Source organism: Pistacia vera, unplaced genomic scaffold, assembly GCF_008641045.1.
Source record: "Pistacia vera cultivar Batoury unplaced genomic scaffold, PisVer_v2 Contig95, whole genome shotgun sequence".
Lineage (NCBI taxonomy): Eukaryota > Viridiplantae > Streptophyta > Magnoliopsida > Sapindales > Anacardiaceae > Pistacia > Pistacia vera.
The window spans coordinates 338792-351410 of NW_022196834.1; the positions used below are offsets into that span (position 1 = coordinate 338792).

A 12619-nucleotide genomic window follows, 5' to 3' on the forward strand; every position below is an offset into this window, starting at 1 on the left:
AGAGACATTACACCTTCAGACCCTGGAGTTCCCACTTGAGAACTTCGTTTTACAGCCGTAGTCACAGTCCCCGACTAGACTTCCGGTAACCTTTCCTCTCCCTAACCCTCCTTAAACTAGCCTCACTCAGCCTTGCTAACTTGAGCGTCGGAGTGCCTACGACAAACACCACACCGGTGTTTTCTGTTTGCTTCATGCTTGTTTTCTTACATGTGCAGGTACAGCAGATCGCTAGTGGCCTCAACCTCACGGGATCAGTCCCTTTTTCCGTAACGGTAGATTTTTTGCATCTACATTACTCAAAAGATTTTGAGTTTGATTCTCTCGGTTGCTAATAAGAGTGGTCACTAGAGGGTTTACCCGATCCTTAACTTTAAGACCTTGGGGAGAGTATTATAGATGGTAGAGTTATGAAAAGAATGTATTATTCAAGTGATGATCATGGGCATATGATTATGGACAGATATATATAGCAAATGTACCATTCATTCACAACAATGTAAAGTAATAAGAAGCATCTACTGCATATATTTCGTTTTAGTACTGTCTGTCAAGTCAATATAATAGTGTTTACATTTGGACATCTTCAGACCTTTTCCAAAGTCTTGATGGTATTATCCTTATCATTCTGATCGTCAGCTGGTATAATTTCAGTGCTTGCCTGATTTTGTTTGGATTTACATTGGTCCATCACTTGGAATTCTGCTAAATTTGCAAGCTTTTCGACTTCTTCAACAACAGCTTCAATCCTAGAAGCTATTTCTATCAGTAAAGAAGCAAATGTTACCACTGAAATGACTCCCAACAGAGGGATTTCAGTAGTGGTTTTGAGGGACGTTTTCTGTGTTTCATTATTATTTTCAGGAGTTTCATCTTCTGGATTGAATAAACCAGATAGAGTTTTCAAGTCATTTTGGAGGTCTTCTACTGCATTATTCATTTCTCCAACCAACAAGTCTATAGTGGAGGATTTTGTCATGGTCTTGATAATCTTTGCTAGTTCTTTTATGACACTTGAAGAATCGGAACTCACTTTCAAGCAACTACTGCTAAGATGCTTCTTTATAAACTCCGGACCCTGTAATTTATATAACAATGGTAAGTTTATATGATGTTTATGTAGAAATATAATAAATGGAATGTTCTAAGAGAAAAGAAAATTGGGTAATTTACCTGATTGGCTGAATTTATACAGCCATTGAGAGCCTCTATGCAATAAGCACAACTGCGCATTGCTGCGCCAATTTTGAGGTACTGCTTCCATGGATGTCTGAAGTTGAAGCGACCATGGGCTGGTTCCCATCTTGCAAAATTGGCCTATNTCGGTCAAGTCAATATAATAGTGTTTACATTTGGACATCTTCAGACCTTTTCCAAAGTCTTGATGGTATTATCCTCATCATTCTGATCGTCAGCTGGTACAATTTCAGTGCTTGCCTGATTTTGTTTGGATTTACATTGGTCCATCACTTGGAATTCTGCTAAATTTGCAAGCTTTTCGACTTCTTCAACAACAGCTTCAATCCTAGAAGCTATTTCTATCAGTAAAGAAGCAAATGTTACCACTGAAATGACTCCCAACAGAGGGATTTCAGTAGTGGTTTTGAGGGACGTTTTCTGTGTTTCATTATTATTTTCAGGAGTTTCATCTTCTGGATTGAATAAACCAGATAGAGTTTTCAAGTCATTTTGGAGGTCTTCTACTGCATTATTCATTTCTCCAACCAACAAGTCTATAGTGGAGGATTTTGTCATGGTCTTGATAATCTTTGCTAGTTCTTTTATGACACTTGAAGAATCGGAACTCACTTTCAAGCAACTACTGCTAAGATGCTTCTTTATAAACTCCGGACCCTGTAATTTATATAACAATGGTAAGTTTATATGATGTTTATGTAGAAATATAATAAATGGAATGTTCTAAGAGAAAAGAAAATTGGGTAATTTACCTGATTGGCTGAATTTATACAGCCATTGAGAGCCTCTATGCAATAAGCACAACTGCGCATTGCTGCGCCAATTTTGAGGTACTGCTTCCATGGATGTCTGAAGTTGAAGCGACCATGGGCTGGTTCCCATCTTGCAAAATTGGCCTATATAAAGTAATAATGAATAAGTTAACTCAATTAACTTCAATGAGAGATTATATTAAGCCATGAATGGAATAGATTTGATTAGTTCTGTGAATACCATAGACTCTTCTGTTGCCTTAGAGTTTAATATACATTTGTAGTCTAGCAATTTTTTATGAGCTTCTTCCTCACTCTGATTAAAATACTCGGCTGCATAACCTGAAATGATTGTGGGAAATTGAGCTACATATATTTTAGTAAAACTGTTAAGATTAACTGATGTGGTTTAATAATCGAATGAAGCTCTTACCTTCTAAGGAATTCGCAAGTTTGTCCATGTTTCGATTGATTAGACTATAGAGCTCCCTGCCAGCCCAAATGGGGCAAACGACCATGCCCACAATAATGCACAGGGAAGTCCCAATGATAATGGTAGATAATCTTTGATGGGCCAAGTCAAATAATTTATCCACACGATAACCTGATACTGCGACCAAGCTGAAGGTGAGAATGAAGATCATAGTACCATAATCAAACCGGGCTTTCACTGATGGAATAAATCTAGAGAACGTGGCTGCAGAAGCTGAAGAAATTTATACGTAACATTTGGTCAGTTTGCTTGTCTAGATGCAACAAAAATATTACCATTAATTTGGGATTAAATATATATATATATATATATACAGACCTAATATGAAAACGGAGACTCCAATAATAAGAGGCTCAAACTTCTCTCCTGAATGAACAGCAACCCAGTGGACTCCAACAGCAAGAAGGCCAGCAAGAATAGTTCCAAAAACTCTGTTTAAACATTTATATAATGTTGCTCCTGCAATTTGACAATTACAAACCTTCAATTTTAGGCCAGTTAATAAATAATCATGTTTCATACTAACTATAGTCCCTTTTAAAATTTGACTATCAAACAGTTTGGTTGACCCAAGAATGCAAATTTTAGGCTCATTTATCAAAAGGGAATTGATTGATGATAAGTTGCGGAGGTTTGGACATTCATGATGATAAGTTTCAGGCTTTGAGCTTTATGCTTAGAAGAAGACTTACCAACAGTGTTTTCAAACACAACAACTACTGTCATAACAGCCCACATGGCATTCCCTCCAACACCATCATACAGAGGTCTCATATAGTAAAATAGTGAGACCACAGTGAGTGCTATTCCCACTTTAAGGCAATGGATTACTTTTCTGGGGTCATCTGCGCCCAAATCCCATGCTTTCTCCAGAAATCTCCACACTTTCAAAACAAAACCTGCAATCATATTCTTCAGGCCTAGCCATACTCTACCTGCTAGCCCTGCAGCCTGCGGAGCTAAAGTTTCTGATGACCCGTCTGCCACCCTTATTTTCCACTCCACCCCACTGCCCATTTCCTTCTGTCCAGCCATTATGTACCTTGGTCACACAAATTAATATGAAATTTCTGAGATAGTTGAAATGATAAACAGAAGTTTGGTTATTTGTGTTGGTTATGCTATGACCAGGACTATGAAAAAAGCTATTTTCCCAAGACCCTGATGCCATGCAATGTCAAAGTGGTGCTTGGATGATGAATGCCAATACTGAGAAATACTGAAGTATATTTATATATAAAGGATGGAAGTATATGGTATCAAGCACTATTTGTTTCAAAACAAAAATGAGAATAAAAAATATTAAAATGGATGGAGAAACATTTCTTATTGATTTTGTTAGGTAAAGGTTGGCATTGTATGATCTAGGTGGCCATGATCATTCTTATTTTTATCTATATTAATAAAGTTTTCAAGTGTCGATGTATTCATTTATTATCGTCCGTTAATATTAAAAGATTAAATTTTAGTTAAATTTGTAATGAGTAGAGAAAAAAGCTTGCAGTGTCTTTGCTTTGACCTGTCAATCGATCTTGGTTACATAAATGGAAGTGCAACCATGCAAAATGTTATCCTGGGAATGCAAGAAATTAAGTCAAATAACACATCAAATTGTGTTCATGGTGTACCACCTTGACAGACTTAACCACTCTTCTTAACCTTAATTTTTCTGAATTGCCATTTCATTTAATCGAAATGCTGCTGAAATTGGTTCTTTTAGAGCAGTTTTCCAACTTCCAGAGGGAGAATATTTAATCACTTCGATGACCTAAAACCGAACTTTGGAAAAAGCACGTATGTATTCCAACTTCCAGGATTTAACGCCAGACGTCATCGCTTTATGTGATCACTAATTGGGTCCCAAACACAGTGAATATGTTAAAGCTTGCGCTCATACTTGATTTCTTTCTGAGTGGTCTTTGGTAGGAATCCTCTCTAATCTGTCTCTTCACAGATAAGAAAATTAGGAAGAAGCACCATCACCATTTGTTCATTTTCCCAGGCGTGTGCACATGATGATGATCTTTATCTCAAACATGTCATAACTTTTTTTCAAGCTGATAATGATTGCACATGCGGTGTAGAAATTAGAATTACTGTGTACTGAGAGAGACAATTCTATGGTCAGGCCAGGTAGCAAGTTTGTTCTTTTTAACTTTTAATCCCGTGTTGATCCATGATATTATTCTTAATGTTGATGTATCAAATGCGATGTCAACAAAACCAAATTCTGAGAAACTATTCGTCTTTGCATCAGCACTGTAATATAAAATGCACACGTACGTTACAGGAAATTTAATCCTTTAAATTTTCTTTTCCTCAGTGCTATAACTTTTAATACCTCTCATGATCATTTCCTCGAGTCAGCTGCAAGTAAAGTGGGGAACCCAATATGAGGGTTAGATTTTTAATGCTTCATTTCTTAATAAGAGATAAGAAAAACCCAGTAGTGGACCAGTGGTCTTGCCAATTACCATGCAGCTGATAACATTCTTATAATGCTCATTCTGCACCTGGGTATATGTTTATTCCTCTTAAAAAGATGGCGAATTAGGTCATGAATAGGACCATCCAGCTACCCTAATCTTTTCATAATGGGGGCACTTAAGTTTAAATGACACTTTCAATAGGTCTGTATGCTGATTTCACAGCTCGAAGAGAAAAAGCACTTATCTTCCTAAGTTGGAACCTTTACACAACTGCATGCACTGATTTGAAAGGCAAACTGAACTATCAAAAGTTCCCCTTCTGATGAAATCTATTTACTTCGCAAAAAGCTGATATTGACCCTTTCAACTCCCCGTACTTGTGTCTTTATCAAAGGTTAATCAAGTTGAGTTTTGTGTATGATTCAAGCATGAAATTTGGTTTCAGTGTTTCCTAGCTTTTGCTACAAATTAATTTTTAATGTCTAAAGCATTATCTTCCACTGCTTCGTAATCGTTTTCCTAATTCTTGAAACTTCCAGTAGAGTTTATTAATTGGTCTAATAACAACAACAGGCGATACAGCTGAGCTAAAATGGTGGAGCAAGCACGAGCCATAATTTGGTCAAATCCAACAGACCTAACCGACCACCATTATTTAACCGACTTCTTTTCTTTAGTTTTCATGGTGAGAAAAGTGAGTACTGATACTAAACTTAGTTACCACTTGTCTCATATTAAAACATGTCATTATTAGTAACAGTTCTCTGTTAAAGAAGAGAAAGTCAAACACAAATTGCATCTGAAGAAACTACACCACTGGTTTTGGCAACTAGTTTCTGTTTGAATTCTTAGGAAAATGATCAAATCTCCAAAAACGTATCATGATTTGACAACTTTATACTCAAAGGAGGCAAAACATGAAGTTCAGAAAGCGAAATGAGGACCCCATTTTGATAATCAAATCTTTGCATAGATTCAAGTTTTTGCTTAATATTGACTTCTAGTTTTCCTTTTAATGGTCGATACGTGCCGCATTTGTAGATTACTATAAACTCCATGGATCAATCAATTCTATGATTGCACAACATTCAGATATGGGAATTGGGATAAGAGTAAATCTCTGCAATTTTACTTATCAAACAAGAAGGCCAAGATACAATTCAACGGTTAGACTACGACTAACTCAAACATCAGCTACAGATTATAAACAATTAATAAGTTATGGCAAGACCGATCAGAAAGAAACAGGAAACAACATACTTAGCACCACTCATGTCATGTTTCATGTTTGTCTCTGTCATATGTAACCTGACATAAAACTAGCGCCTATTGCATGCAAGACAAGTTTCTACTGTGGGTTTTGCTTCCTGTGTAAGGCTAAGGCATGCTCCGTATAAAAATCCCTTCTCTAATCAGGATTTGATTAAGGCGGAAAGAGATCTCTCGCCTTTTCTTCAAATGTATTTTCCTAGAACCTATCAACCTTATGCACATTCCATCTTCATTTCCAAGATGGCTGATGTGGAATGAAGAACCACCTTCAGGTTCAGGCTATTCAGCTGTGGCTAGCTCTTCAATTTTCAGAACACCAATCACGGCAGGCCCTCAATAAGTGAATGCTCAAGGTATCTCTGAAACCGTTTTCCATTGCGCTCAATCATTGAAGTGTCTCAACCAAGCTGATTGGAAGCGGCTACAGGCATAAGAGGTTGCTGATAACTATCTAACAGAGGAATACCAGCATCCATGGCATTACTTGGCTGATTGGCTGAATCAGTTCCAAAAGTGGATGATTGTTGTAGAAGTTGAACAAGCGACCAAAATATATCCATCCTTGTTACCTGCCTGTTTGCCTGTAACACATTTCACAGTCAGTTTTCCAATGAGCATATTTGAGTCATCTAAAATTTATTACTTCTAACTACTAATGATAATATTTACCTCAACTACGAATCGTGCCCATATTTTATCCTCTCTAATCTCCATTACTCCCTTCCAGATGTTCAAACCAAAACCCCTAATTATGTCTGCTATTTCAAGAAAGAATCCTCTGTCCTCACAAAGCATCTGCAACAATGAATGGGGAAACACATTTGGTAAGCAAGATTCATAGCATATATCAGGAATTTAGCTTTTCTCATCCCTTTTTGTACCTCTATGAGCATTTGACCTGGTGGACTCAAGTCCTCAACTATTATCGGGCAAACCATTGTCTGACCCCCAACTTCGAATGCCCATGTAGCACCGCCACCGCCATTATGACTGGGCATGTTGTCTTTAAGAACCACTCCCTTCTCCTTGCCAATCAACTATAACAACAGGCAAATTATTTTTCAATCAGTAAATGAGACAAACAAAAACTAAGCTCATCATATACAGCAGAAACAAACAAATCAACTGATTACCTTTGGCTCATCAGCTTCTTTCAGCTTGTCTGCATATTTTGTTATGCTTTGCAAGAAAAGCATATGTTTGATAGTGAGATCCAACAACGCATCAATGCTACACTGTAACATCAACAAAAGTACCATAAATCAATATTTTATATATACTAGTGTCAACCAGCAACTAAACAGCATCAAATGTTCCTCCTAATATTACAGTGTGGCATGAAAGTGCCATGTCCAACCTTCATATATGAAAAACCCAAAACTAACAAAATTTTAAGAAAACAAGTTGTGTTTTAGGATTGGAAAAATAATTCCTCCATTCTTTGAGGAAAATTCTCATCAAAATGATAGGCCTTGTGTATTTCCAATAAATAGAAGACTTTAAACCAGAATATTTACCTTTACACCATTAGGGATGATCCCTCTCAACTCCTTGAGACGGTCTTGGATCTGCTGTCGATCTTTGGGCCTGGGACGGGTACTTTCCCCAGGTCTAGCCCTTTTCCTGTTGACCTTCAAAGGTTTTTCAGGCTTCTTAGCTGTTGCTACAGAAGAATGTTCAGCATTGATGCTATAGCTATCATCAATCCATAAACCTACTTGTGATTTTAGAAGAAAATCTTTCTTGTTCACAAGCTTGTGCATCTCCTGGTTATAGAAAGGGTGCATTAAACCCACGCTTCCATCAGAGCAAGAAAGTTTTGTCAATGGAATTTGATTACCATTAGAGGAAGAACTTTCCATTTTCCTTCTTTTGGCCGGGGATAATTGATCCTCAAAACTACATCGAGTCACAGAACTGGAACTACTAACACCATTTAAAATTTCTTCAAGCCCTAACTGAGAGAATTGTCCTTTCCGGGGGCCACCTGTGGAACCAACATCCAAGTCAGTTACACACTTTGACATACCAGTGCTAATAGCTGAATGATCACCACCAACTACAGGCTTTATATAATCTTCCCAGCGCTCCCCAGCTTGCTCACATGCAAAATCCAGTCCCAAACCTTCAAACACATCATTTTCCACATCGTGAACAATCGCAAACTTCTGCTGTCCACCAGATATGAATGCATCGCTGATTGAACTTTGCACTGAATTAGATGGATGTTTGGTTGGAATGTCAACCAAAACATCAGCATTTACCATACCGGATGAAACTGAAGTAGATCCTATTGACTTTAAAAGATTAGTATTTGTTGCAGTGCCTGTTCTGTTCAGGATATTGTCTTGTGAAAGACTGAAAAACTGAGACAGATCTTCCACTTTATAGGAGTTTGAGAAATCTGTTGTGAAATCAACTGGCTTAAACTCCTCTGGCAATCTAGGTAGATTAGTAGCCATCTCTGGAAGTTTAGCTTCAGTTTTAAGGGATGATTGAGCACAGTGCTGGTTGTCCATTATCTTTCCTATACTGGCTGGAATAGTTTTTTCTACACCAAGCAATCCCTCTGTGCTATACGTTGAAGTGAATCTTGACTCCACCTGAGGATTATGGCGAAAAGCATTTGCTTTTGCAGAATATACATTTGAAGAATCCTGAATTTCACTTTCAGAAGGAAATAGTTGTTCAAAGGAAGTCAAAATAGAATCTTCATTACTCCATGTACTAATGCAGGGGGTACTGGCAACTGAGTTTTTAACAGAAGTAGACGGTAAGAACTCTGGCTGGTACAGAGCACTAGGTTTCTCAGATGATAGGACTTGAGCTTCTCTGCCAGGAATTTGCAATTGATTACAAAGATGAGATGAGTTTATACTTCTGTGGTCAATCTCTGATGTGAAAGTGGAGGACCGAGTAAGATCTGCTAACAAACAAGGATTTCCCTTCAGCTCTCTAGAGCTGCCATCATGTGAAGGAGCAAAATTGTCACTAAAGGAATTTCCGGATGATATTAGGGAAGCAAAGATTGCATTTAGATCATCTGTTTCCCTGTTCAAAGATAATGGTGCATTTTCCAATTGGATAAAATTTTCCACCTCCCGCAACAGTTTTCTCGTCTGGTCCAAAAATTCCAAACTCTCCAACATCTGCAACAGCAAAAGCTTTACAATCATTAAAATGTTTTCAACCATACCACAGTTAATCTCGACTTTATTATTGATAATTTAAACACCAACATAGGAATTGGAGAAAACATGTAAATTCAGCAAGAAAAAAAGAATAGCCCATTATAAGGTCTCTGAAAAGTGAACTCTTTTTATGTCAAACACAGCTCATCACTATGCATAAATAACAATAAGTAGCAAACCCCGATACAAGGTCCAGTAATAAAAGAACTTGCGGAATTTAAATTTTGATGAGAATAAATATAATTTCAATTCTTTGATTGGATTTACCTTTTGGGTTGATCCAAACTGCACCACTCCTCTTGATTCCACAGAGATCACTGCAATTGTCTGCAAACCAACATAAATGCAAATAAACATGGTGATGATTTAGATGATGAAAATAACCACACAAAAATTTTAACATAAGGGGAAGATTCAGAACTATGTTAACTATATAACACACTAGTCAAAAGATACCTGTATTCCAGATGAAAATAGGTGACGAAAGACTGAATCGTCCTGTACAATGAGATGAAAATTTTAAAATAAGTACAAAATTGATTTCTCAAGAGAAGAAACTGAACTATATAACAAAAGCTGATGCCTTTTGCCCTACTGACAATTAGACAGAAATAAATATAATAACAATCTCCTCAGCAATAATTAATGAAATACCTGAAATGCACCCTGACTCCCAATAGAACCAGTGGAGTTTCGTTCTCCACCGAGAGCATCAGAGATCATCCATTTGTGCTTCCCAGTGAAAGCAACTTCACCAATTATTCTACATTAAAAAAACAACATCAAGATCAGGCCTGCCAAAGTTCTCTCTAATTTTATGAGCTTATGAAAACTGTTAAGAACAGATGATCTTGTAAATGAATTTTGGGGAACTAACAGTAGAAGAATTCAATAGAATAATCAGTATAACCTAAAAACTGAAAACTGAAACAGATTGTTATTTTAAACTTACCCTTCACCGAGCATGTGGACTTGTAAGAGCATTTTATCAACCACTGTGGCCATTTGTTCTTCATAGTAGGCATCTTGCAAAGTCAAAAACCTGATAACATTTCAAGAGAACAATTTACAGTTAGCAAATACATTGTAATTGAATATGACCAAACTGGTGATTTTGAAACCATCAACTACTCTTACTTTCTCAGAATTCCAGAGGGGACAATTAATGCTATAATTGACTCTTTTATAATCGAAACTTTTAAGTCAAGTTACTAATCAGAAAGGGCATTTATATAAAGATTTAAAATTTTCGAGCGCAAAGAAACAATCTAAACAAGCTCACAAAGACGTTTTCATCAAGAATCAAAACCCAGATTTGGTTCCTGAAAAATCAAAAATCTCTTTAAAGTAGAAGGAATTGCTTGGAATGTTTAACAGAAAGTACAGCTCTAAACCATCTTGCGCTAGCCTTTCACAAATGTAAAGAACAAAATACTTGTATTTTCTCCAAAACAAGAACAAAGCTGAGAGATCTGAATCAGCAGAATTTTTGAAAGAAATAAGAAATGGGAAACGCCAGAATGAAGTTATAACAAGAGAAAAGTTACCACCACAGAAGAAGAAAATTTGTTCACATTTTCCCTTTCTCTTCACGTTCATATTCCAACACAATAACTAAACATAAAAAGAAGGCGAAAAACTAAAGTTGCTCACAGCACTTAAACCCCCACCGGGATAAAAACATAAATACTGTAGAAGGAAAATATAAATAAGAAAACATGTGTGAGTTCACAGAAAAAACAGCGATAAAAAAAAGAAGAAGATAAAACATAGAAGACATAAAAATGGAACTATGAAATGCGAAAAAAAAAAAAAATACATCACATCTTGTAACAAAGTTGAATCCAAAAACAAGAAGCAATCAAAGAGAAAGACGAGACAAAAAGAAATAAATATTGTAAACGTACATGGGATTTCTTTCATCAAAACTCCAAAAAACACCAAAAGACCACCCATTACTGCAACATAAACTCTTGAGCTTTCTCTTGAGCACCGAACAACCCATCTCTACAACATCACCCATTTCACGACCCAAAAACGAGTTCAAAATCCAAAACTGCCTACTCACAACCCCATGAAGCAATACGTAGCCATGCGGCCACAAAGGAAACGTTTTCCCTAAGACTGAAAAGATAAATAAAACCAAAGGAGTAAAAGTGTGACAGAACACAGAAGGTTGGAAACAGTAGATGACACAAAAAAGCTGGCTGTGTGTGTAAACTCAAGAGTCTTTGTGTAATATATTTTTGTTGTAAGAAAAATGAAAGTGGTTTATAACTTTTATATATAGAAGTGGAGTGAAGAACGAATATGAAGATGATGATAATGAAAGGGGCAAAAATGAAAATCTGATACGGTTTTTGGAGCTTCAAGAGACGCAGAAATTTTCCACATGACACTGTTGTCTTATTTTTGTTTTCATCTTTTACCGGCTGTAACCGGTCATGGTAGTTGGTTTTCTCGTTTTTTTTATAGTTTAATTTAATATCTCACGCTATTGTAAATTCTCATGACTCTATTATGATGGTAAATTTAAGCTTTTGATTTTATTTTATTTAAATGCCATTATTTACTTATTTATTAGTAAATATATTAGGATTTGATTGATTTTTCAAATTAAAAAAGAAAAAGAAAAAGAAATTATATTTTGTAGTAAACATAATTATATTATATAATTTGTATTGATTAAACACCTTATATGTTGGATTTCATGATGCCATTTTATTGGTATTACTTATGGGGTTAATCATTGTCTTGGAAAGTTAGGAGCACTGTTTTATTTATATACAATAGTACAACACTGCTTAGAAAAATACAATTAAAATAATATTATTTCCTAATATATTAAACCATTCTTATTAAATCTAGAAACTAAATTTTAATTTTTTTTTTAATGTAATAAAACAAAAGGGTCACCAATTATTAGCAAGGTTAGAAATTATATTTGTCTCACATCGTAAATTTGGTAGGCTACAGGTTATCTCTTCTACCATTTATCATGATATTAGAATCACGTTTGTTTAAGACAATGATGAATTTGAACCCTCACTTATGCACATCGAACCTGAAGGAGGATGTTATAAGTTTTATTTATCTAACATCATTATTTCAGTAGCCAGAGGTCCCAAACCCATTTATCAAGCAACAATCTTGATATAAAAATGTATATTTATGAAGAAGATGTTTTTCAAACTCTAAAAGGTTGGTCTGACGATTAAGAATATTTGCTCATTTATTGACTTCTTGAGTTAGAACAGACCTGAGATCACATGCTATATTTATGAC

The 12619-nt window shown here is 36.0% G+C and overlaps 2 protein-coding genes across 3 annotated transcripts; both read right to left on the reverse strand.

Moving 5' to 3' along the window:
• Positions 1-522: 522 nt before the first annotated feature.
• On the reverse strand, positions 523-3622 carry LOC116120917 (aluminum-activated malate transporter 10-like). Of its 2 annotated transcripts, none has more exons than XM_031406904.1 (6): positions 3135-3622; positions 2761-2901; positions 2383-2655; positions 2191-2291; positions 1174-1317; positions 523-1078 (listed from the first exon to the last, which is right to left on the reverse strand). In XM_031406904.1, the coding sequence occupies exons 1-6, from the start codon at positions 3475-3477 to the stop codon at positions 587-589; spliced, it is 1494 nt and encodes a 497-aa protein (XP_031262764.1). In that variant the 5' UTR covers positions 3478-3622; the 3' UTR covers positions 523-586. The 2 variants fall into 2 exon arrangements, with proteins under 2 accessions (XP_031262764.1, XP_031262763.1); XM_031406903.1 differs by lacking the exons at positions 523-1078; positions 1174-1317 and adding exons at positions 1337-1854; positions 1950-2093.
• Positions 3623-5995: 2373 nt separating this feature from the next.
• LOC116120930 (transcription factor bHLH157-like) lies at positions 5996-11577 on the reverse strand. The gene is made up of 10 exons (XM_031406915.1): positions 11242-11577; positions 10287-10376; positions 9989-10097; positions 9791-9832; positions 9602-9661; positions 7661-9292; positions 7277-7378; positions 7025-7180; positions 6813-6938; positions 5996-6724 (listed from the first exon to the last, which is right to left on the reverse strand). The coding sequence occupies exons 1-10, from the start codon at positions 11355-11357 to the stop codon at positions 6542-6544; spliced, it is 2616 nt and encodes an 871-aa protein (XP_031262775.1). The 5' UTR covers positions 11358-11577; the 3' UTR covers positions 5996-6541.
• Positions 11578-12619: the final 1042 nt, after the last annotated feature.